The sequence below is a fragment of the Odocoileus virginianus genome, chromosome 34 (genome assembly GCF_023699985.2).
Source record: "Odocoileus virginianus isolate 20LAN1187 ecotype Illinois chromosome 34, Ovbor_1.2, whole genome shotgun sequence".
Lineage (NCBI taxonomy): Eukaryota > Metazoa > Chordata > Mammalia > Artiodactyla > Cervidae > Odocoileus > Odocoileus virginianus.
Genome location: NC_069707.1, coordinates 14,191,080 through 14,213,815, shown reverse-complemented (window position 1 = coordinate 14,213,815; position 22,736 = coordinate 14,191,080). Strand labels below are relative to the sequence as shown.

The following is a 22,736-nucleotide window of genomic DNA, read 5'->3' as shown; positions in this document are numbered from 1 at the left end:
GGCTTCTGTTCCCTCTCCTCTGCTGCGGCTGCTGCTCCTGGGTCGTTAAGTTGTCTCTGACTCTTTGCAACCCCATGGACTGTAGCCCACCAGCCTCCTCTGTCCATGGGATTTCCCAGGCAAGAATATTGGAGTGAGTTGCCATTTCCTTCCCCGGGGGATCTTCCTGGCCCAGGGATGAAACCTAAGACTCCTTCTTGGCAGGCAGATTCTTTACCACCGAGCCACCTAGGAAGCCCTCTTATGCTCTAGCCTTACTTAACTTGTAGGACTTCCTGGTAGTCTAGGATCTGGCGCTGATCAGCTGTTCTGAGTCAAAGGGGAAGTGCTGCAGGCTGGCTGCACCCTCCTCTGGACTCACGCATCTGAAGGTCAGGTGATGGAAGCTGGGCACAGCTGGAGGCTCTGAAGGTCAGCTGGGTGACTAACCTGAGTGCCTTTTGTCCTCCTTGTACCAACAGGAGAGCTGGGACATGTTCTTCTCATATCGATGGCAGAGGCACCAGAGGGAGAGTCAGTTTGGCGAAGTGCATTTTAATCTTTTAGTTCAGTCCGAGTCCACGAACATCCCATTGGGCGAGCAAGTCATAGAACAACACCCCAAGTCAAGGATCATGAACACAGGGCACAGAGAGTGAATCTTCTTGGACAGTAAGCTAGGCTGTCATAGCTTAGATATGACTCCTTGCAGGAAGCATCTCCTGACCCTTAACACATAGATGGGATTGATACCCTGTTCTTCCAGATTGTTATTGCCCATTTTATTATCTTTCAGCACCATTAGACTACAAATGTAAACTCTGTGAGGCAGTTCTCACAAGCCGTTTTGCTTACTCTGAGGACCCAGTACCCCGAAGCATGGGGCTTGGCACGGAGTGACTATTCAATAAGTATTTCCTACAGGAGATAAGGAAGGTTGATAGCAGAGAAAGTAGAAGCCTTTCTGCGCCAGAAGGTGAAAGTGGCTTTGTTTCTATTCTAAATGCCTGGCCAGGGACTTAGTGGGTACTGTTCCCATGAGCAGAACTTATCCTTCAGGGAACAGATGAAGAAAGCATTAGATTCTTTACTCCAGAAAGATCACAACAATAAAGTGATGATACACCTGCATGATGAAGTCCCTATGACCTTGGGCTTACATCCGGTCTCCAGGAATGAAATAGAGATTCTGTTTCTCAGTGGCTCTGAGGGAAGGGCCAAGGTGTTGGGAAAGAGAGTAATGTTTTTAGGGGGTCTTCAAACCTTGAAAAACTGTGAGTCTGGTGGCAAGAGCCCCAGACTCATCAGAGCCCCAGGTGCCTCCTCTTCTGGAGATAACTCCACAAATTGTTCACTTCTTGAGAAAATAAATGTATCTTTCTTTCATTGGCATCATCTCAGTGCCATGTATGAAGTCTTACATGAGGTATATGAGCATAACTTTATTACTGAGTGAAGGAGTTGTCACTCATGACGGAACAGACACATTACCTGAGGTCTTCCCCGCGAATTTGAAATTCACAAATGATGGCTCTCACTTGTCAAAGTGACTGCAGTCTGTGTTCCCAGAAGTCCCCGAGAATCTGGCCAGGTTAAGTAGGTTACTGCATTTGGAGTATACATTTTCAGTCCTTTCCCGTCCATTTCTTTTGATGAATATTACACAGAGGGAAGAGGGGGATGGGTCAGAATAACATAAGACTCTACCAAATTTCCTGGCTGAGAGAATAGCCTTCCTCTTAAAGAAAATATATTAGCTTTACTCTGAGCTAGGAATTTGATGGAGAAACCGTGTATCACAGATGAAGGATTTTTTTGTTGTTGGTGGTGGTGGTTGGAATTGCTGAATTTTCAGATCCATTAGCTGCTTGTCAGCATTAGGAAGCCTCATTAGTTAATACCAAAGTATATTTGCGCTGAATATACAAGCTTTGCTAGTTTTACTAGCAACAAGTGGCCAAGGGCAATGACAGTAGGAGTTTCTGTTTGAATTGTGTGAAGGGCTGAAGAGAAGTTGCTATTCTGTTGCAAGTTTGAGCTGGCTTGCAGACTCTCTCTCTCTCACACACACACACACCCAACACCGACAACAATATTGTGGTACCTCATTACAGCCAATCTAAATTACAGAACTCTGTTGTGTTAAGCTTGGCCCTGATCATATGCTGTCATTCAGAGCATTTAACACCAGATTTCATCTCACGGTAAATGTGATTCATCAGGTTGCAAGAGGAGGATGGTGTCAAATCCAGGGGCCTTTAACTTTAACAGCATTTTAAATTAAAACAAACAAACCAAAAAAAAAAAAAAAACCCAACGCACAAAATCCCACTTACAAATGTAATTTTGGTGGCTGTTATACGGCCCGAATTGCTCTGAAGCCCAATTGTTTTCATGGCACGTCTCCAACAAGGGTTGACTTTTCCTTGACTGAAAATGCAAGTAATTTTTAGGAGGCTCTTGGTCTGCCTACTCATGATACATGATTCTTTTAAAAGAAATTTCAAGCTGGATAATAGTGTGTGGGTTTTTTTTTTTTTTCCCTTTTTGTCTCCTGCTGGTGGTGTGGTGGAGGAGACAGGCAGAAGTGTGGCTGGTGGAGAAGGACAGTAGGGGAGAGTGGTCAAAAGGAGAAATGCTATTTGCCTGCATCTCCCTGTCTACCCCATATTTTCTGAGGATTTACCATGTTCTTGCCACGGTGCTAGGCCTAACAGGGTGGACAAATTGCTACCCCTCGTGGAATTCGCACCGTGTGTGTTGGGTCTGTGTGTGTATGTGCTTGCGCTTAGGGAGCAAGAATGAAAATACAGGGACTTCCCTGGTGGTCCAGTGGTTAAGAATCTGCCTTGCAGTGCAGGGGACAAGGGTTCGAATCCTGGTCGGGGAACTAAGATCCCACATGCCGCCGAGCTCCTGAGCCTGTGTGCCGCAAATTAGAGAGTCTGCACACCACAACCAAAGATCCTGCATGCCGCAACTAAGACCTAAGGCAGACAAGTAAAGGCTTTTTATAAAGAATGAAAATACATATATACATAGATACATACATAGAAGGATTTCAGGTTGACATGCATGCTGGGAGGAAAATGGATGTTGAAAGACGGGTGACACCCGGAGATTTGGGAGAAGTGCCTCCAGGTGGGGGCGGGGAAGAGCCAGTGCAAGTTCCCTGAGTCTAGGCATAAAGAATTTGGTATCTTTATGGGGCAGTATGAAAACTCGGCTGGCTCAAGGTATGGGTTAGGGAGGAAGGAGAAAGTCTGAGAAGTGGGTGGAAGGCATGTCAGTCAGGCCTTGCACAGCACAGACAGAAATTTAGATTTTATTCTGAGTTAAATGCGAAGCAGCTGGACAGTCGTGAGCAAGGGAACTTCTTGAGCTGTTTTGCATATTTGAAAAGTTCCTTCCTGGACCTCCTTGGTGGTGTTAGTGTTTAAGACTCCATGGTTCCAATGCAGGGGGCCTGGGTTTAATCTCTGGTCAGGGTACTAAGATCCCACAAGCCAAGCGATGTGCCCCCATCCGGCCCCCATAAAAAAACCTCTTTCCTACGTGGTGGCTGGCAACCCACTCCAGTATTCTTGCCTGAGAAATCCTATGGACAGAGGAGCCTGGCAAGCTACAGTCCATGGGGTCGCAAAGAGTCAGACACAACTTAGCGACTAAACGACAAGCGACTAAACACAACTGTTCTCTTTTTAGATGTAGCAGTGATAGAGGAGGAGAGAAAGTCTCCTGTATAGTAAACCCTAAGCTGGCTCTTGAAGCAGAAAGAAAGGTTGGCATATCAGTGTCCTGGGGCTTTTCCTAGTTGCCCTTCCTCAGCGTTTCAGCCGTCCTGGGTCTGAGGCTGGTCTGAGCAGTCCCATCTGTCTCCCCTCCTGCAGCAACAAAGGCATGGAGCATCTATACAACATGAAGTGCAAGAACGTGGTGCCTCTCTACGACCTGCTGCTGGAGATGCTGGATGCCCACCGCCTGCACGCCCCAGCCAACTTAGGGAGCGCACCCCCAGAGGACGTGAATCAGAGCCAGCTGGCCACCACTGGCTGCACTTCATCGCATTCCTTGCAAACATATTACATCACCGGGGAGGCAGAGAATTTCCCCAGCGCAGTCTGAGACCTCCCTGGCTCCCCTCCCCCCAAGGTTCTGAGAATCCCTGTTGCACTTTACCCACATCATGCATCACTCTAGCCGAATTCTGCCCCTGCACACGCTCTTGGCATGCACCCACCACTGGCTTTCTGACATGGATGGCCATTCATTCGTTCGCTCAGTTCTACGTGGCACGCCTTGTTTTGGGAACAGCCAAAGGGATTCCAGGGCTCATTTCTTTGTAACCGTTCTCTCTCTCTCTCTCTGCCTTTGCTACCTTATTCAGCACGAGGATTCACCTAGCGCTTCATGACTGAGCTCGGTCTCCGAGCTGGGTTCAGATGACTGTGCACTTTAGCTACTTGTGACCCAGGCCTGGAGAGTGGACATTTCACCTCTGTGAACATGAAGCACTTTTTAATGGATCTGAGCATTAGCCACAGGAAAGAACTGAAAGTGACTCCTTTAATTGCTGACTTGGAGAAAGCGAAGCCCAGGGTTCATTATAATGTCCTCTTGTATTCCTATAGGTCCATATCATTTTATTAAGGCTTTTGCTCTGTTGCATGGCTGTAGCAGAATATTCAGTGATTGTCCACTCACTTCCCCTATAGGAATACAAGATGCACACAGGGAAGGAAGGCCCCTGATTGTCAAGACTTTGTCAGCTTAGTACACTGCACCTTCAAATTTGCTAGATGCTTTACCATTGAGAGCACTAAATACATATAGGTCATGAGTTCCAATTAATTCTTGCTTCCCATGGATCCATGGAAAGCAGCAACGTTGATCCCAGTTAAGTAACCTCCACATCCACCAGTTTAGATAGATACTTGTCTTTTGCTTTCATTTTCATTTTATAAACGAAAGCCTCCCCTCCCCCTGCACCCCGCCACCCCCCAGGACTTGCAGTAAATGGGCTTCAGGACCTGTTCTAGTGTGATCTCACTCCTACCAGCAGAGGGCGCTCTACATGGCTCTTTCCCGTGTGTCACTTACAAGGTGAATTCCTAGTGCCTAGGCCAGTACTCTTGCCTGGAAAATTCCATGGACTGAGGATCCTGGTAGGCTATAGTCCGTGGGGTCGCAAAGAGTCGGACACGACTGAGCGGCTTCACAGGCACAGACAGGCTGCGACCAAGGGCAAAGGAGCAGGCACGCTGGTGATACTTTTAGCCCCGGGGCACTGGGCTTAATAGTAAACGTGCATGATTCTTGCCGGGGCTAGAGACCCAAGAGGTAAACAGGGCAGAAACTGGATAAAACTGGGAGGCTGCAGCCGCTTAGGAGTGCTACGGGCTGACCCGACAGTGCAGTACGGGGCTGCCCTGGGGTCCGTGGAGGGCTGTCCTCTCCGCCTTCTCTTCCCTTCTGTGCTTCCAGTGACCCTGTTTGGAGGCAAGTGCTCCGTGGGGGAGGAGGGCCAGGATTGGAGCTTTCTGAACTCAGGCTGCCGGGGGCCTGGTAGTTTAGAGCTCATGCAAAAAATCAGGGTTTAGCCTCGAGGGGAAAAAAACAAAACGAAACTTCTCCAGACTCTATTTCATTAAACTTCCTAAACCAAGAGAGAAAGACTAGAATTGGGCCATAGGAATCCATTGGACCTATAGGCTAAACAAGAAAAGCTCACTCCAGTTACAGGGCAGGCTTCCCTGGGTCTTTGCTTCTCTAAGGCAATTATGAATTAGTTCCCCTTCTCAGCTATAAAGAAAGTTTGGTTTCCTCTGGTGACCGCATTGTCTGTAACTCGAGCCCTGTTGATAGGCAATGTGTCAACAAACCCAGCCAAGCTTCTAGGGCTTCTCTTGGGATGCCTGTTTCGAAAGTGAATTTCACTCATCTGATTACCCAGTAAGTGATCACCAAAGGGCCGGGAACCTGGGAAGGCAAAAAAAAAAAAAAAAAAAAAAAATTTTCACAAGTGCATCTAAATTTGGGGGCGATTTTATGTATCTGCAGTAAGAATGTTTAGAACATAATTCTTTTGTTGTTTTTGTTTAAGAAGCACCTTATATAGTATAATATATATTTTTTTTAAATTGCAGTGCTTGTTTATCAGACAACTGAATGTAGTGATTCTGTTTTGGATTTAATTTGACTGGGTTAACATTCAAAGCCAACGAAAAATATGTTTACTTTTTTTGTATTACTACCTTGTCATGTAGTCATTGATGCCTAAGGCCTGGTGATTATTCATTTAAATGATGATCACATTTTCATATCAACTTTTATATCCACAGTAGACGAAATAGCACTAATCCAGATGCCTATTGTTGGATATTGAATGATAGACAATCATATGTAGCAGAGATTATGCCTGAAAAGGAAAATTATTCAGGGCAGCTAATTTTGCTTTACCAAAATATAAGTAGTAATATTTTTGGACAGTAGCTAATGGGTCAGTGGGTTCTTTTTAATGTTTATACTTAGATTTTCTTTTAAAAAAATAAAAACAAACAAAAAAAATTCTAGGATTCTAGATGATGTAATACCAGCTAAATCCAAACAATAATCCAGTGGAGGGTTTTACATTATTCACATAAGATGTTTGTATTCATGTAAAGACACTATTACATTTGAAATGGGCAGAGAATACCAGATGGTTGGTATGTTAGCCGGGGAGTTTCAAGTAATTTTAGAAATCCCTTATTCTTATATGAAGTGCCACTAATGGAGAGCTGATACTTTGCAGCTGATGTTACTTGGATGTAGGGAATATGCTATATTTTTTCCCCCCTACTCTGATACAGTTTAAAGTTTGAAAGACATGGTCAATCAGAGTGGGAGTGGATGGGTTAGAATAGAGTGGGGAAATGGGTTTGGGCATTTTAAGAATGCAAAATATCATAATAAGAGTCTTGAAAGCATTTTGAGGCAGATCAGCACTGGCACTTGGGGCGTGCACCAGGGTTCAGCATCTCACTTGTGTCCTGTTAGCCATGAATAACTAGCTGTATATGACAGCTGATCCTATAATGGCAACTTGAGTTCTGGGGCAGAACTAGAGGCATGCGCAGTACAGTCCAAGAAATTGCTAGCAGTCTGCGTTTCTTTTAGCCATTGCCTAGCTCCAGGCTTGCGGTAATGATTCCATAACACTGTCACGCAACAATCAGAGAGGCTAGTTCATCCAAAGAGAAGACCCTACGTAGGTTGCAAAACCCAGCCCCTGAGGAAGTGTAGTCACTGATTCAATATCCCTACTAACCTTGCAACTATGTTTAACCATGCCATAGCCCATGCCTTTTGAGGGCTGAACAAATAAGGGACTAACTGATAATCCAACTTCTGATCCCATTAAGATGTCCTTGCATTAAAATCTTTATACACTGAAATGGCTGTTGGTTTAGGCCATTGGTTTAGACTACCCCTACATGAAACCTATCCCAAATCCCTTCCTAGTCACACTCCCCACCTCTGAGATGGACTGTGGGTACTGGGAGTGATCACTAGGACCATAGTTAACGTCTGATATTCACAGGCAGATTTGCTTCCAGAAACTACTTATTAGAAACACACATAGAGTCATAATGTAGCTTCTGAGATAACCATGATTCTCTTGGGTTCAAGTCTTGGGATGATGAGCCAGATGACACTGCACACTTCCTGGGTGAACTCCCTGAAAACTTAACTGTCAGTTGGAGCAAATGACTTTAAGTGCGGTCCCACACATCCACCTTTTCATTAGTGTTATTTCTCCGTTTCTAACTGCAGTTCCTTTCCATTTGGATTAAAGTGAATGTGGCCTCCTTCTAAGTCACTGAAAATTGTTCTCTAAGTAACTGCTGCCTCTATTATGGCACTTCAAGTTTGCACTGTCTTTCAGAGATTCAAGAAAAATTTCTATTCTTTCTTTTTTTTTTTTGCATCCAAATGTGCCTGAACTTTTAAAATGTGTAAATGCTGCCATGTTTCAAATCCATCTTCAGTGTGTTTTTGCAGAGCCGTGTACCCTGGAAACCACATACAGCCCCATGAACAGGTGCCTGCGGCACGGGACCCCTTTGCATTCACAGAGAGGTCACTGGTCATAGAGACTTGAATTAATAAGTGACATTATGCCAGTTTATGTTCTCTCACAGTTTATAAACAGCGCTTTTTGTGCACTACGTATTCTTCAGTGTAGAGCTCTTGTTTTTACGGGGAAAAGCTCAAATGCCAAATTGTGTTTGATGGATTACTACACCGATGCATACTATTATTGATGTGATTCTGTTTTGTTGCAGCTTCGCTTTGTTTAATGAAACACACTTGTAAACCTCTTTTGCACCTTAAAAAAAAAAAATAATCCAGTGGGATGCTCAAGCACCTTAAACAATTTTCTCTACCTATTTGATGTTCAAATAAAGAATTAAATGAAAGCCTTTTGTTTCTTTGTTTTTGTGTGAGCCCCCTTCTTGCTGGTAGTTTAGCGCTGGCTGCCCAAGATCAGAGTGGTAGCATGCATCTTCAGAGTGCGGTGAATTCAGGTGAACAGTGGTCCAGGCTCCCCTCCAACCCCCACTGACCTCCCGCCCCAGGGAAGGGACCCTGTGGTCCCTGGAGTCAGGCAGACCTGGCCGCACTTCTTGGCTCCGGCCCATGCAAGTTTTATGACCATAGGTCATGAATTTTCAGAGCCTCTGCTTCCTCATCAGCAAGGTGATAACAGTAACACCTAATTCACAGACAATTGTGAAGATTATATGAGATGCTCATGCAAATAGTAGTTCTTTTCCTTTTTCTTTAACTATGTTGACACATATACACCCATAGCTGATTAATGTCAATGTATGGCAAAACCCACTACAATATTGTAATTAGCCTCCAATTAAAATACATAAATTAATTTTTAAAACTAGTAGTTATTTTCTAATGCCTAATCCCAACCCCTTCCTTGTGGGGAGGTAGAAAGCTTCAGAATAGTTATGAGGGGGTTCCCAAGTGGCACTAGTGGTAAAGAACTTGCCTGCCACAGGTTTGATCCCTGGGTGGGGAAGATCCCCTGGAGGAGGAGATGGCAACCCATTCCAGTATTCTAGCCTGGAGAATCCCATGGACAGAGGAGCCTGGTGGGCTACAATCCATGGGGCTACAGAGTTGGATGTGATTGAGCACTGTGTGAATGCATCTGAAACTTACATAATTGTTCAGAAACCTCGCCCCCATCATGCACCCAAAGCAGAAAGGACTAGTTCACCCCAAACTCATCCCACCTCTGGTTTCCATTTCTGTTTCTGTGATTTAACTGGTGAACTGGGGAGAGGGGGATAATGGGACTGAGAGGCAACATAATATGCACACGGGGTCTGCATCTGGATTAGTCCATTTGAAACCTTGTTCTACTATTTATGATGTGAACTTGGGCAAGGTAATTTCCCCGTGTCTCAGCTTCTTCACCTGTCAAGATGGATAATAGTACCACTTGCCTGGAAGTGTTGTTGAGACTACATGGGTTAATTCACGAAGAACACTGGAGGATGGCAGCTGGCATTGCTTCTTTCCCCTTTCCCGAATCTTCTCCAACTGCGTGTCTGCACTCACTTCTTTATTAGAATGAGTTTAATTTTTCACCTTGTTTGTCATTTGGATTCCAAAAAGCTTATTTTGTGTGCTTGTTCTGTCATCCCTGGACAAGTTCTTCAATCCTGATTTTCATTGGTTTCCTTATATTTAAAATATAAATAAGGACCATATGCATTCTACAGGGCTATTCAGTTCCGTTCACTTAGTTGTGTCCAACTCTTCTCTGAGATCCCATGGATTGTAGCATGCCAGGCTTCTCTGTCCAACACCAACTCCCAGAGCTTGATCAAACTCATGTCCATCAAGTTGGTGATGCCATCCAACCATCTCATCTTCTGTCATCCCCTTCCCCTCCTGCCTTCAATCTTTCCCAGCATCAAGGTTTTTCTGAGTCAGTTCTTTGCATCAGGTGGCTGAAGTATTGGAGCTTCAGCTTCAACATCAGTCCTTGCAGTGAATCTTCAGGACAGGGCTATTAGAAGATGAAAAGAGATAAATGTCTCAAGTGTTGGTATAGGACCTGCCCATAGTAAGTTCTCAATACATGTTAGGCATAATTGTGTAACTGTTATTATGCTCTATGAGCATTTACATTTAATGGGATCACTGATAGGTTTAGATTTACGTTTACCACTTTGTTATTGTTTTGAACATGTCTCCTGTCTTTTTCACTCCTCTCTTCCTCCTTACTGGCCCTTCCTTTGTTTTGGTGAAATAAATATCTTTATGGTCTCATTTATATTTATCTGTTGATTTTTTTGTTTTACTATTCTAAAGTTATTTTCTTAGCTGTTGCTTTTACAGCATGCATCGTAACTTTTCACAGTCTATTTTAGATGAATACTAACTTAAATTTCATAAAATAAAAATCTTTGCTCCACCATACTGTAGCTCCATTCTCTCCCTTCTTCATATTATTATTGTCATATGTATCTAGATGTTATAAACCCAGTAATGTTATATTTATTGGCTTGTACAACTTTATATCTTTTAAAGAAGCTAAGACAAAAATGAGAAAATATATATATTTATAGGCTTTCTAATATTTATCCAAGGGCTTCCTGTGTAGCTCAGTTGGTAAAGCATCTGTCTGCCATGTGGGAGACCTGGGTTCAACTCCTGGGTCGGTAAGTTCCCTGGAGAAGGAAATAGCAACCCACTCCAGTGTTCTTGCCTGGAGAATCCCATGGATAAAGGAACCTGGCAGGCTAGAGTTCATGGGATTGCAAGAGTCAGACATGACTTAGCATTTTTTAAAATATTAATCCACATAGTCACCATTTTCAGCCATCTTCATTTTTTCCTATGGATTTGAGTCACATGTCTGGTATCATTTTTTCTTAGCCTGAAGGAATTCTTAAGAGTATTTCTTCTAGAGCAAGTCTACTAGTAATGAATTGTCTGTTTGTCTGGTAATGTATTTATTTCACCTTCATATTTGAAAGATGATTTTTCTGGATGTAGAATCCCTGGTCATCAGTTTTGTTTTCAGTATCTTGACTATATCATTACACTGCCTTCTGCCCCTCATTGTTAACTGTATCTGATGAGTAGGAAGAAAAATTCCTGTGGAATTTTAAGGCCAATGTGACTCTTAGAAATACGGCGCTTTGGGCAGGATGCTTCATATCCTGTCCTTCGAGTTCTGGGGGAGACATGTCCTCCTCTCTGACTAACGGGTAGCCCTTGAGTAGGACAGTGTGACAATCATTTCTCCTGCTCAGTGTTCCTGGTCCCTGAGGCCATCCAGGCACCCTTCCTGCCCCCGGTTCCTGCCAGGGATAGTGGGTGAGCTGACGCGTCGTTTTCTTCTGTCCCTTGGCACCAGGAATGGCTCTATTTCTAGCTGATGACCCGAGACGTTGATGTCGGAGGCAGTGGCCAGGGTCACCCTCATTGGCAGCAAAGCCTGTTTCAGGGTGACGGTTCCTGGGCCAGGCTCACCCCCTTCTCTTGCCCCCAGAGCAGCTCCTAGCTCACGACCTGGGAACGGGACCATGGGCTCTGGCCTAGGCACCTGGTATCTGCATAGAACTGACAAAATAGGAGCTTTCATCATAGCTAGATGGAACTGAAAACAAAACAAAATGAACAACAACAAAACTGGAGCAAGGAAACACTGCGCACAAACACTTTAACAAGTGATTTTGAATCAGGGTGGGATGTCCTCAGGAGGCTGGGCTAGCTAGGAGCAGAAGAAGGGACTCCAAAGCTGCCGGCCGGCCCTGGACCCTTGGTCAAGAGCCAGTCTCCCAGAAGACTCCGGGGCAGACAGTGTTCTGAGTGCCTTCCAGACACAGCGCTCCGAGGGCCCCTAGGCAGCTCTGCAACCTGTCAGCAGACGCGTTTTCACTGAGAAGTCAATGATTGTGGGGAAGGCCCATGAAAGCTTTGTGAGCTGGTAAACATTTTACGGGCTGCAGGAATTCAGGCTCGATGGGGTGTATGCTGTCCAGATTCCTGCGTATTCCCAGATTTACAACCAGAAAACCCACGTGTCAACACCAAGGGCCCCAGACCACAGGCTGGAGGGGAGAAGGGTGGGACAAGGGGCAACACAGTCATCAGGAGGGATCGGGTTGTGGCCTCTGGGAGCTGCTCTGTGGGACCTCCCAGTCCTTGAGGACACGAGGTGCGGGTGGGTCTCCAGGGCACGACCAGGCTAAGGTGCCACTTTGCTCAAAACAAGGGAAGGGTTGAAGGTGCCAAACAGGGGCTGCTATGCTTCACTAAGATGGGATTAAAATCTGGAGCTAATGACCCATTCATTCATCTTTGAATTTATTAAATATTCAAAACCAGTCATTAACAATCCTTATAAGCCAATGAATGCAAACAACCAACCAAACAAAAAAAAGGTATGTAAGGAAAAGCAATTTTATGAAAACACAGGAGGTTCAGAATTTATTAAATATTCAAAACCAGTCATTAACAATCCTTATAAGCCAATGAATGCAAACAACCAACCAAACAAAAAAAAGGTATGTAAGGAAAAGCAATTTTATGAAAACACAGGAGGTTCAGATGAGAAATAGGTTTTCAGTACTCAGCAGTGCTGGTACCAACTGCTTCTAGCCTAGGATCACAGAACCAGAGTCCGTGAAGTATAAAAGACCTGGACCCTGAAAAGACAGAACCCCAGGTGAATCCAGGCTTAGAATCCAGGCTTAGTCCTATGGGAAAAGCTGCTGAGCCTTGGCCTTGGTTTAAAAAAGTGAAGGGGAGCCTGTATCAGAGAGTTTAAAGCTATATGGAGATTTCTCCATTTATTTTCTATGATTGCTTAGAGGCAGAAAGATAAAAGAGATAGCCTTACAAATGTCCTGAGTCCGGTTTCGGATAAAGTGTTCTGAAAGGTGAGTCTTTTTATTCCCCGACCCCCCACCCCGCACCGCACCTCTCTGTTACCTTGGAGACACAAGTTCACAACAGTTGCCAGGGCAGGATAGACCTCTGGATACCACAAGGACCACCAAGAGAAGATACTGCTTGATGCAGTCCCCGGGGAAATGATGCCAGGACCTCAATGAGCCAATAAAGAGCAGCCAAAACCCCTGAACACACACAGTTTATCACCTGTTAAACTATGTCACCATCCTGGTACCATACTTTCCATACTTCATCCCTGCTGAGCTCTGGGAAGCCACGTAGGCACTCTCTCTGCCAACGGGAAGTACCCAGCCCTGAGAAACAAGCTCTGCAGAGGGACCCGAAGCCTCGATTTTCTCACGTCGGCACCCACAGCTGAGGGAACAGCGAGGACCGCTGACCTGGCAGGCGCCCCAACTAGGACTTTGAACATGCCATTTCTGAGAGGCCGAAGGATTTGCAGAACCCTCTGTGCCTATTACTCATGAAAGAAAGATGCCATTTTCATTCCAAAGACGAACATGAAAGCGCTGGCCCCACCTCACCCCCGCACAAAATCCCACACACAAAAAAAAAAAATTGAGGGGGGAAAAAGAAAGACTTCTTCATGGCTGCCATAGATGTGGTTTCGGCGGCAGAATTCCCCAGGGGCAGCCAGACTGAGCGGAGGGATCTAGCGCTGCGCCGCCTCGGTGGAGACGTCCTTGGAAGACGTCCTGTCAGGAGAAGTGAGTCTGAAATCTCAGGGTGGTGGTTAGTGCCTGCCTCTCACTGACAGCTCCCCACCACAGCGGTGTTTGTCGCAAGGAACCAAACTCTTTCTGTAAAGAAAAATATGGAACCTGGGATTTCCCTAGTGCTCCGCACTTCCAATACAGGAGGCATAAGTTTGGTCTCTGCTCAGGGAACTAACGCAGGGAACTTGTGGTGTGGTAAAAAAAAAAAGTTAAAAAAAAAAAATGGACCCCATTCTTAGGTCAAGGCCCTACCTGTAAGCGGCCAACCAGTTTGCCTTGGTCTAGAGGTTGTGACCTTTGTCAGGCATCTTCAGGGTCCAAGCCCACTCACCCCCATCCAGCTAAGAAGATGGCGAGAGTCCGGGGAGGTGAGGGCCTGAGGGAACGGCACCTGGTGAGGCAGCAGGGCTGGGGGATGGCAGCTCAGAAATGCAAACCCAGGAGATGCTCATCTGTTCCTGCTTACTGATTCCCGGGTATCAGCAGGGCTTTCAAGTTCCTAAGAGTCCTTCTCCTTCCAAAAAATGTTAAAAATGAGTGCGGGAAGAAAATGTGGAAAGCTCTTCTCACAAACCATTTCTGAAATCAATTAGAGGCTGGAATGAACAATAAGGAACCGTCCAGCCTTATTGTCGCTTAGTGCTGGCCTTGCAGTGTGCGGTCCTTACACTGCTGGAGCGAATTCTCATAACAAATCCCAGGCAGTGGGTACAATTATTACCCCATCTTACAGAGGAAGAAACAAAGGAACAGGAAGGTGAAGTAACTTGTCGGTTACAGGGCTAGGAAATCGCTGGACTGCGGGTTGAGCCCAGGTGTTTTGGCTCTGGAGTCTCTGCGACAGGTAGAACCTTTCTAGGAAGGGGTATGTGTTTTATTATCAATTTCTTACTCAGATCACAGACTCAGCGGGGGTCGGGGAAGAAGACGAGGGACTGGGCCTCACACAGAGCCTGGTTTTAGGTGGAGGAGTCTGTCAGAAGGTTGAGTAGGAGCAGACAGCAAGGAACAAGGGGAGCAGGGTGAGTCTGTGGTACCTGGACCAGGGGGACAGGCGCTAGCAGAAGCTGCCTGTGACTTCCGGGGCTTCCGCCTCCATTTCTTCCGTGATCAGGCTGTCCCGGATGGATTCACCTGCAAGCAGGGTGACTTCCGCAGGTGGAATACATTTAGGACGTGGAGGCTTTTCCTGAACAAGAGTCCCATTTGGAGGACATCTCTCTGGAGAAGGCTCTTCTCCGAGAATTCAGCAAGTCTCCTGGTGTGGGAGCCTCCTCGTCTCAAATCAGGGGCTTGCGCCACCTCTGCTCATGAGTCCTGGAACCGAGAATAAATCCAGGATGACCACCTGGAGTGGAGTCAGCCAGTAAGATTCTGCTGCTTTTAATACATGATCTGTCACAATTTATTTGGGGCATATAAAAAAAATTTAATTAAAAGGCAAATCAAATGTCTCATCGTGAAAGAACAGAATTACCTTTTTATTGTCTTTTAAAATTATTATTAATGCAGCAATTTTGAATCTCAAAAACAAATCATGCTCCTTGTCACAAGTTAAACAATGTGTTTAAAATTGTTTCTTCCCCTAAGACTCTACTCACAATGTTAAGTTTTGAATTTTATATATAACTTTATAAACTTTTCTCTTGCCTTTAACAATTATCAGTTCTCCTTCTACTAAAGTGGGGGCATATTCATCTGCAAAAACATGGGAGGACCTGGAGATTATCATGCAAAGTGAAGTAAGTCTGAAAAAGACAAATACCACATGATATTGCTTATATGTGGAATCAAAAAACTAAATGATACCAATGAACTTATTTACAAAACTGAAATAGACTTGTAGACTTAGAGAGTGAATTTATGCACCATGCCCCTCAGGGGGTAAGGGTAGGTAGGGATTAGACTGGGAGTTTGGGACTGATGAGAACACACTGCTACATTTAAAATAGATAACCATGGATATACATGTAAATTCATGGCTGATTCATGTCAATGTATGACAAAAACCACTACAATATTGTAAAGTAATTAGCCTCCAACTAATAAAAATAAATGGGAAAAAAATAGATAACCAACAAGAACCTACTATACAGAACAATATTCTGTAACAACCTAACTGGGAAAATAATTAGAAAAAGAATAGATACATGTGTATGTATAACTGAATCAGTTTGCTGTACACTTGAAACTAATACAACATTGTTAATCAAATATACTCAAATATAAATTTAAAAATTTTTAATGGGGATGTTAAAGAAAGCATTATATATCTTTTTTTTTTAAATTTAAGAATATATGACAAGACTTCCATGGTGGTCCAATGGATAAGAATCTGCCTGCCAGTGTAGAGAACACAGATTCGGTCCTTGGTCTGGGAAGGTCCCACATGTCTGGGAGCAACTACGCCCATGCACTGCAGCTACCGAAGGCCACGCGCCCTAGAGCCCATGCTCTGCAATGAAAGAATCCACCTCAGTGAGAAGCTTCGCACTGCAACTGGAAAGAAGGCCCTGTTCTGCAACTTCAGAAAGCCCCTCTGCAGCAGCAAAGACCCAGTGCAGCCAAAAATAAATGAATAAAAATTAAAAAAAAATGCTTAGACATCTTCCCTAACAAATATAGATTGATCTCATTTTAAAAAATGGTTGCATTATAGTAAACACTTAATGTATGCATTATAATTTATTCAACAAGCCCCATGCTGACTGACATTTAGTTGCTAAAAACTAGTGATAAGAGACTAGTTCTTGTTCCTGACCAGCATTGGGACAATTATCTATTTATCTGGAAAGTAACCAAGTGGTTCTTTGCTTCACAGCAACTACAAAAATAATTCCAGATAGATTACAGACCTACTCATAGAGAATACATGCAAAAATCTACATAATCTTACAGTGGAAAAGGCCATCTTAATATAGAATAGCCAGAACCTTGGAAGGAAGAAGAACCTGTCAGATTTGATGACATAAAAATTAAAACTTCCTGTGTGACTAAAGGAACTGTACATTTAAATGATATGAATTACAGGGCTAATTTTCTAATATGCAAAGAGTTCCTTGGAAATAGTATTAAAAGGTTTTTTTTTTTTTAAAAGCAGAGAATAAACTGGAACAATGGTCAGTCATAAAACCTGGTAATGAAAATGCACATTTTACAAACAGCAAGCTGAGACTTCCCTGGCAGTCCGGTGGTTAAGACTTTGAACTACCAACGCAGGGAACATGGGGTTCAGTCCCTGGTTGGGGAACTAAGATTCCACATGTCACAGGGCACTGCCAAAAGATTAAAAAAGAAGAGTGAAATAATAATAAAAGAGCTAATGCTGCCTCAGTCATGCAATATTTTAGAAAACGGATAACATCTGTTTAGAAAACAGACCTTCAGGACTTGTCTACACAAGGAAATCACCCAGAGACCTTCAGACAAACACCGATAGCTGGAGCCCCATGATGTAACTGGTTTGGGGTGATGCCTGGAGTTCTACATTGTAAAAGTTCCTTCAAAGAGTATAATGTACAGATTTTGAACGTTAATAATTTGGGATGAATTCCCATAATTTGGAAGACACTGCTCTAGATGTAGGGAGGATCTCTAAAAAGGGTTCTCTTCTCTAATTTGGGTGGGATTGAAAATCATTACCACTTTTCAGAACATAATCTGGCAGAATTTATTAAAATTTATTAAAGTTTAGAATATAGATACCTTTTTGATTCAGTAATTCCACCTTGAACGGTACATCTTGGGGAAATAAAAGCAGCATTATACAAAAGATGAGCATGCATACACCTGTAGGCATGATTACCGCAGCATTGCTTAAACAGCAAAAGTCTGAAAGGAAACAACAGTTGAAAAAAAAGACTCTGAGATGTCCAAATGCAGAGAAAATACACACACATGTATTGGTATGCCTGTGGAATACTGCTAAGTGAAAAATGCAAGTCACAGAATAATAAAAATAGATCCAGTTTTAGAAAACATATGTGTATGCTATTTGAATAAGAAAATCAAAAGACATAAAAAGTCACATCAAATTGGGAGATGATTAAGAGGGGGATAGAAAACTTAACTTTCCTTTAGAAAACAAGAGAATCTTCTGCCATTCAAATAGCTGCTCTTTTAAAACAGCCTTTAAAATAGATAAGTAAAAAAGAGGCAGAAATGGGTTTTATTCTAAGAGGCATTAAAACTTATAACAAAGTGGTATACTCTACTACTTAAGAATGAATTAATATTTATACTATTTATATCATCTATTAATTTTATTTATTATATATCTTATATATAGTTGCATATATACATCATTACTATAGTCAGTTATATCATATACTGCTCTTAATATAACTATATGCTGCTAATACAATTAACTATATACTGCTAATATAATTAAGATGGCAATGGAAAAGCAGATCAAGAACACAAGACTGAGTCCAGAATAAAAAAATCCGGTTTTATGTAGAAACTTATTATTGGATGAAGTTGACATTATAAGTCGGTGGGGGTGTTGTTTACACAGCATGGTGTTGTGACAGAGTTAAAGGGTCCCAAGACAAAGAAATCCAGGGCAGTGGTGGCTTGGAAGCCCAGCTCACAACCAGCAGTGGGCAGAAGTTTTCAGGTGACTCTGATGCTGCTGACCTGGCACATAACACTCAGTTGTGTCTGGCTCTCTGCGATCCCATGGATTGTAGCCCGCCAGGCTTCTCTGTCCACGGAATTCTCCAAGCAAGAACACTGGAGTGGGTTGCCATTCTCTTCTCCAGGGATCTTCCTGACCCAGGGATTGAACCCAGGTCTCCTGCATTGCAGGCAGATTCTTTACCATTTGAGCTACAGGGAAGTCTTGCTGACCTGGACCACACTGGAAACACCACTGGCCTGGACAGACTGCTTGTAGCATGATGCATCCCTACAGTTTCTGGTCAACCTGTAAATCCCACAAGGAGCTGTGGCGCCGGGAGTGGGAGGTGCGCTGTGCCGGGGGTTTGGGGCTGGGGGTGATGGTCTAGACCTGTCCTTGGTGTTGGCAGCTGTTTGGCAGCTTCACTTCCTGTGTCCAGCCACTCACTGCCTCAAGAATGTGTCCAGCGGGATTTAAGCTTGGGCTGGGAACATGCATCTGTGAGGGTCTGACATGAGGATTCCTCTGGGGGATTTGGATTTCTTCTAGACCACCTATGGCATCAGATGACCTGTGCTGCTGACCTAGGACTTTCTTCTCCTGATGCAACTGGGCTTTCTATATTCCATTATGATTCTGCTTCTGTATTAGGTAACAGGTTAAAAAAAAAAAGAAATTGCATCTGAGTCCTTTTACTTGATCATATTTTAGAAAGATTATGTCCAAGTCCCACTGGCATCCTTGGTTCCCCAGCTTAAATGTTCCTCATTGTTCGGCCTGTGTTACAGCATATCGCCCTGTTTTTCATTAGCCAATTTTCAACTTTCCAACTTCCTTAGCCTTCCAAGATGCTCCTGCCTGACCACAGAGTTCAAGAGAATTCTTCTGCTTCCCACCTTCTACCCAACAGCAGACAGAACTCCCCCTCCGTTTGAGAAGCTCTCAGCTGCCCTGCAGAGAACAGGCTCCCAGAAGTGCCCCCCCAAGTCCCCAGTTCCTTCACTTACTCATCTGAATGAGGAGAGTTCTCCCCCGAGTTTATGTCCCTCTGTGGTATTCCCAAATAGATTTCTGGTGGATATTTTCAAACTCCGAGGGACAGGTCAGTGAGGAGCCAGAAACTGAAGAATAAAAGTCATTCTTTTTCGGTTTCATCATCTCTGGGTTACTTGAGGCACGTCAATCGGTCACAGTTATCACAATATATTATTATATCTAAAATTGAAATGGCCACTCTTGGTGACGCACCTTCTCTCACCACCCAAATTAACATCTTAGTCTGCATCTGACGAAGCCGAAAATTGCCTCTTTGTGCTTGCAAACCACTCCACCTGCCTCCACGTCCACGGACTCTTTCAAAAATGCATCCCTCTCTAACATCGCCCAGGTGACAAAGTTGACAAAGGAGAGGAAGCTGGTCCATGGCACCTGAAGACAGACTGAACCAGGCTTTGTTTCCCTTTTCTCTTCCAAATTAGAGATTGCTTCCGTTTGGTTCCCTTCTAGTGTCCTCACTTATCCTTTATCCCAAATTTCAGGACAGAATCGGTGGAGGAAAATACAGATTCTCCTGAATGTGGAAGGCTCAGGGATGGCATTTTAATGGGTAATGAAACAGGAAGGGATGAGGGCTCAGCTGTAACTTGACTCCGGAAGAGTCTGAAGCATCTTTGCTGCCCACACCGGGCATTTAATACATACTTGTGATGTGAGTGTCTGTTGCTACGCCTGGGGATCTGGGGTTCTATTCAGCATATCCTCTGAGGAAGTTTTATTTCTAACTCCCTAGGGGCATATTCAGTGATAGCAGACTGGTGGGTGGGGGCAGGGAACCCAGCTATTGGGACCGCTCTCTGGTTCATCCAGACCAGCTAGAGACCCTGCTTTTCTAGCCGTGATCTGCTCTCATAAATCTATTTCCTCCACCTTTCTTTGCTTTATGATCTCTTAAGTGGCTTGCCAATAAAATTTTGTAGCTCTAATTTCTTAATATTTGGCCCTAGGGCACAGGCTGTAAATCCGTCTGCCCCCACCTGTCTTTTGACAGTAAATCTCAGCCCTTGGCTTGCTGAACTGCCCATCCAAGACTTTTGAAGGCATCTCTTCTCAGTTCTTACAAAAACAAGGGAAGCTGAGCTGCCCCGTCTTCCAGGAGGCAGCGTTCCTGCTCCCTGGGCACAGTTTCCACAGAAACCTTTCACTTCTCCATGGACGTTTCAGTAAGTCACTACTTTAAGTTTCTCTTTATTTTTCCCCCTCTTCATCCTAGGTTTATGGGTTTTCTCTCTTCCCTCAGTTTTTCTAACATTTCCTGCTAGTGCAAACTTCATTACCAAGATATTATTAATCCTACCCTTCATCTCTTCACCATGCCCTTCCTCAGTCATCACTCGGGGGGACATGACTCCTTACCTCTGGGCAACAGCGGGGCTCTGGACAGTCCCTACTCTGGAAGTCAGAGTCTCTTTAACAGCCATCAGTGTCCTTCTAGTCTGTTAAAATTCTTCCCGAATACCTTCCTCATCCACAAAGCCTTTGCTGACATCTCTCTCTCTCTCTCTGTTGCCAGGGAAGCTGCTGGTACAGGCAAGGATGCTCCAAATGGTACCCTGTGTCCCCTCCCTCATTAAGCATGGAGACCGAGTGAGCACTAGACAGAAATCCTAGTCTTGTCTGTGGCTGGCTTGGTCCTTGCTAGACTGGTCATGTTGACATCTGGGGGAAGACAGCACCTCCTGGTTTTAAAGTTTACCCGCCCAGGGGATTCCCACTGCTGTCCTGTTCAAATGTCCTTTCCTCTAAGTCTTGAAAATACCTAATAGAATTGCACATGATGCCTTCCATTCAGTGTTTCACAGGGGGTTGAGAAAGGCAGAAATGGGACGTGAAGACTTGTCTTAGTCAAAGCTACATCACTTTCTCAGCCACATTTAATATCTGGTTTTTCGGTGATGGGACATGCATAGTTAAACCAGTTAACTGCCATGTGGAGAAGTGGCTCTGAAGTGACTCTGGGCTGGCCTCCGCCATGCCTGACACCTCGTTGTGTGGTGATTTCCATAACATGGCGACACAGGTCTCTTCAAAGGCCAGACTGCTCTAGAAGCAAGCCCAGGTCCTCCAGGTATTCGGAGCTGGGGTGACAGGGAAGTGAGGGAAGAACCTGGGCTGAAGCGGAACCATCTCAGATGAGGGCGCAGGGCATCCTTCAACCCCAGGGTCCACCACTGCTCACAGCCTTCCCGGAAGCAGAAAGACAGAAATTGTGACATACAGGTGTGTCTTCTTTAGAAAAGAACATTTCACCTCCTATCTGTTCCGAAGCAGGAAAAAAGGACTAACCTGACAGTATAGAGCAGGAGTACACCAAGGGAGGTAAGGTCAGTCCAGGGAAGTCAGTCTAATAGTGATCTGCAAAGGCATCAAGCAGGTGGCTTGTGGGTTGAGTCTTGTGAGGCAGGAAAGAATGAGTAGCGAGAACAGAAAGTTGGAGCTAAGATGGTGTAGAGGAGTGCTTTTCAACAGTTAGTAGGACTTAAAATAACAACAACGGGCTTCCCTCATAGCTCAGCTGGTAAAGAATCTGCCTGCAATGCAGGAGACCTGGGTTCAACCCCTGGGTTGGGAAGATCCCCTGGAAAAGGGAATGGCTAACCACTCCAGCATTCTGGCCTGGAGAACCCCAGGGACTGTATAGTCCATGGGGTCACAAAGAGTCAGACACAACTGAGCGACTTTCACTTCACAGGACTAAAAACCACCTCAGGTATCTGTTTAAAATGTCAGCTCCCAGGCTGGATGCCCAGAGACTAAATTAGAAGGTCTGCTGTGAGTCCAGAAATCAGAAAGCTTAAAAAAACCTCTGAACCCCTAGGTAAGAAGGCACACAGGCTATGAATATCATGAAAACTATGGAAGGAAATTCCAGGTAATTCTGAGTGTCTCAGTCAGGGTTAAAATCTCAGTTTAGAGCAGGATTTGTAAACTAAATGACTCTGGGAGTTAGGCTGGTACAGGTAACGAGGGAGGCTCATAGGCCATTTATGCAAGTGTAATAACTGTCTACTCTTGTTTTTCAAAGGAAAGCGGTCATGTCACTCCAGCCATTACTGTCATGTGGGAATATATGTCCAGTACATGTGAGCTTTCCACTCACAAGAGAAGCCAGAAACTTGGATTTTAAATAAATCTTTCTCCTCTGATTACTCAATGGTGGATTAAATGACCATGAACACCAAACAGCTCCACAAGAGCCATGAGTTGGCAAGATGACATGGACAGAATAAAATCTGACTGTCTGAGAACTTGAATTATAAACTAAAATTCTATTTCCTCCACTAGATGATGAAAACAAGATTCTGGAGCAAAGAAGGGGTCTGAATGGAAGCGTGCTTCAGGGATATTCCTGTGGCTTTTTGGTAAAT

The 22,736-nt window shown here is 44.3% G+C and overlaps 1 protein-coding gene across 1 annotated transcript in view; it reads left to right on the top strand.

The window, feature by feature from the left end:
• ESR1 (estrogen receptor 1) overlaps window positions 1–8,441 on the top strand; it is a 386,555-nt gene extending 378,114 nt beyond the window's left edge. The window contains exon 9 of the mRNA XM_070461662.1: window positions 3,870–8,441. Within this exon, the coding sequence (XP_070317763.1) occupies window positions 3,870–4,104 (235 nt within the window). The 3' untranslated portion in view covers window positions 4,105–8,441. The remainder of the gene's footprint in view (window positions 1–3,869) is intronic.
• The last annotated feature ends 14,295 nt before the right edge of the window (window positions 8,442–22,736 follow it).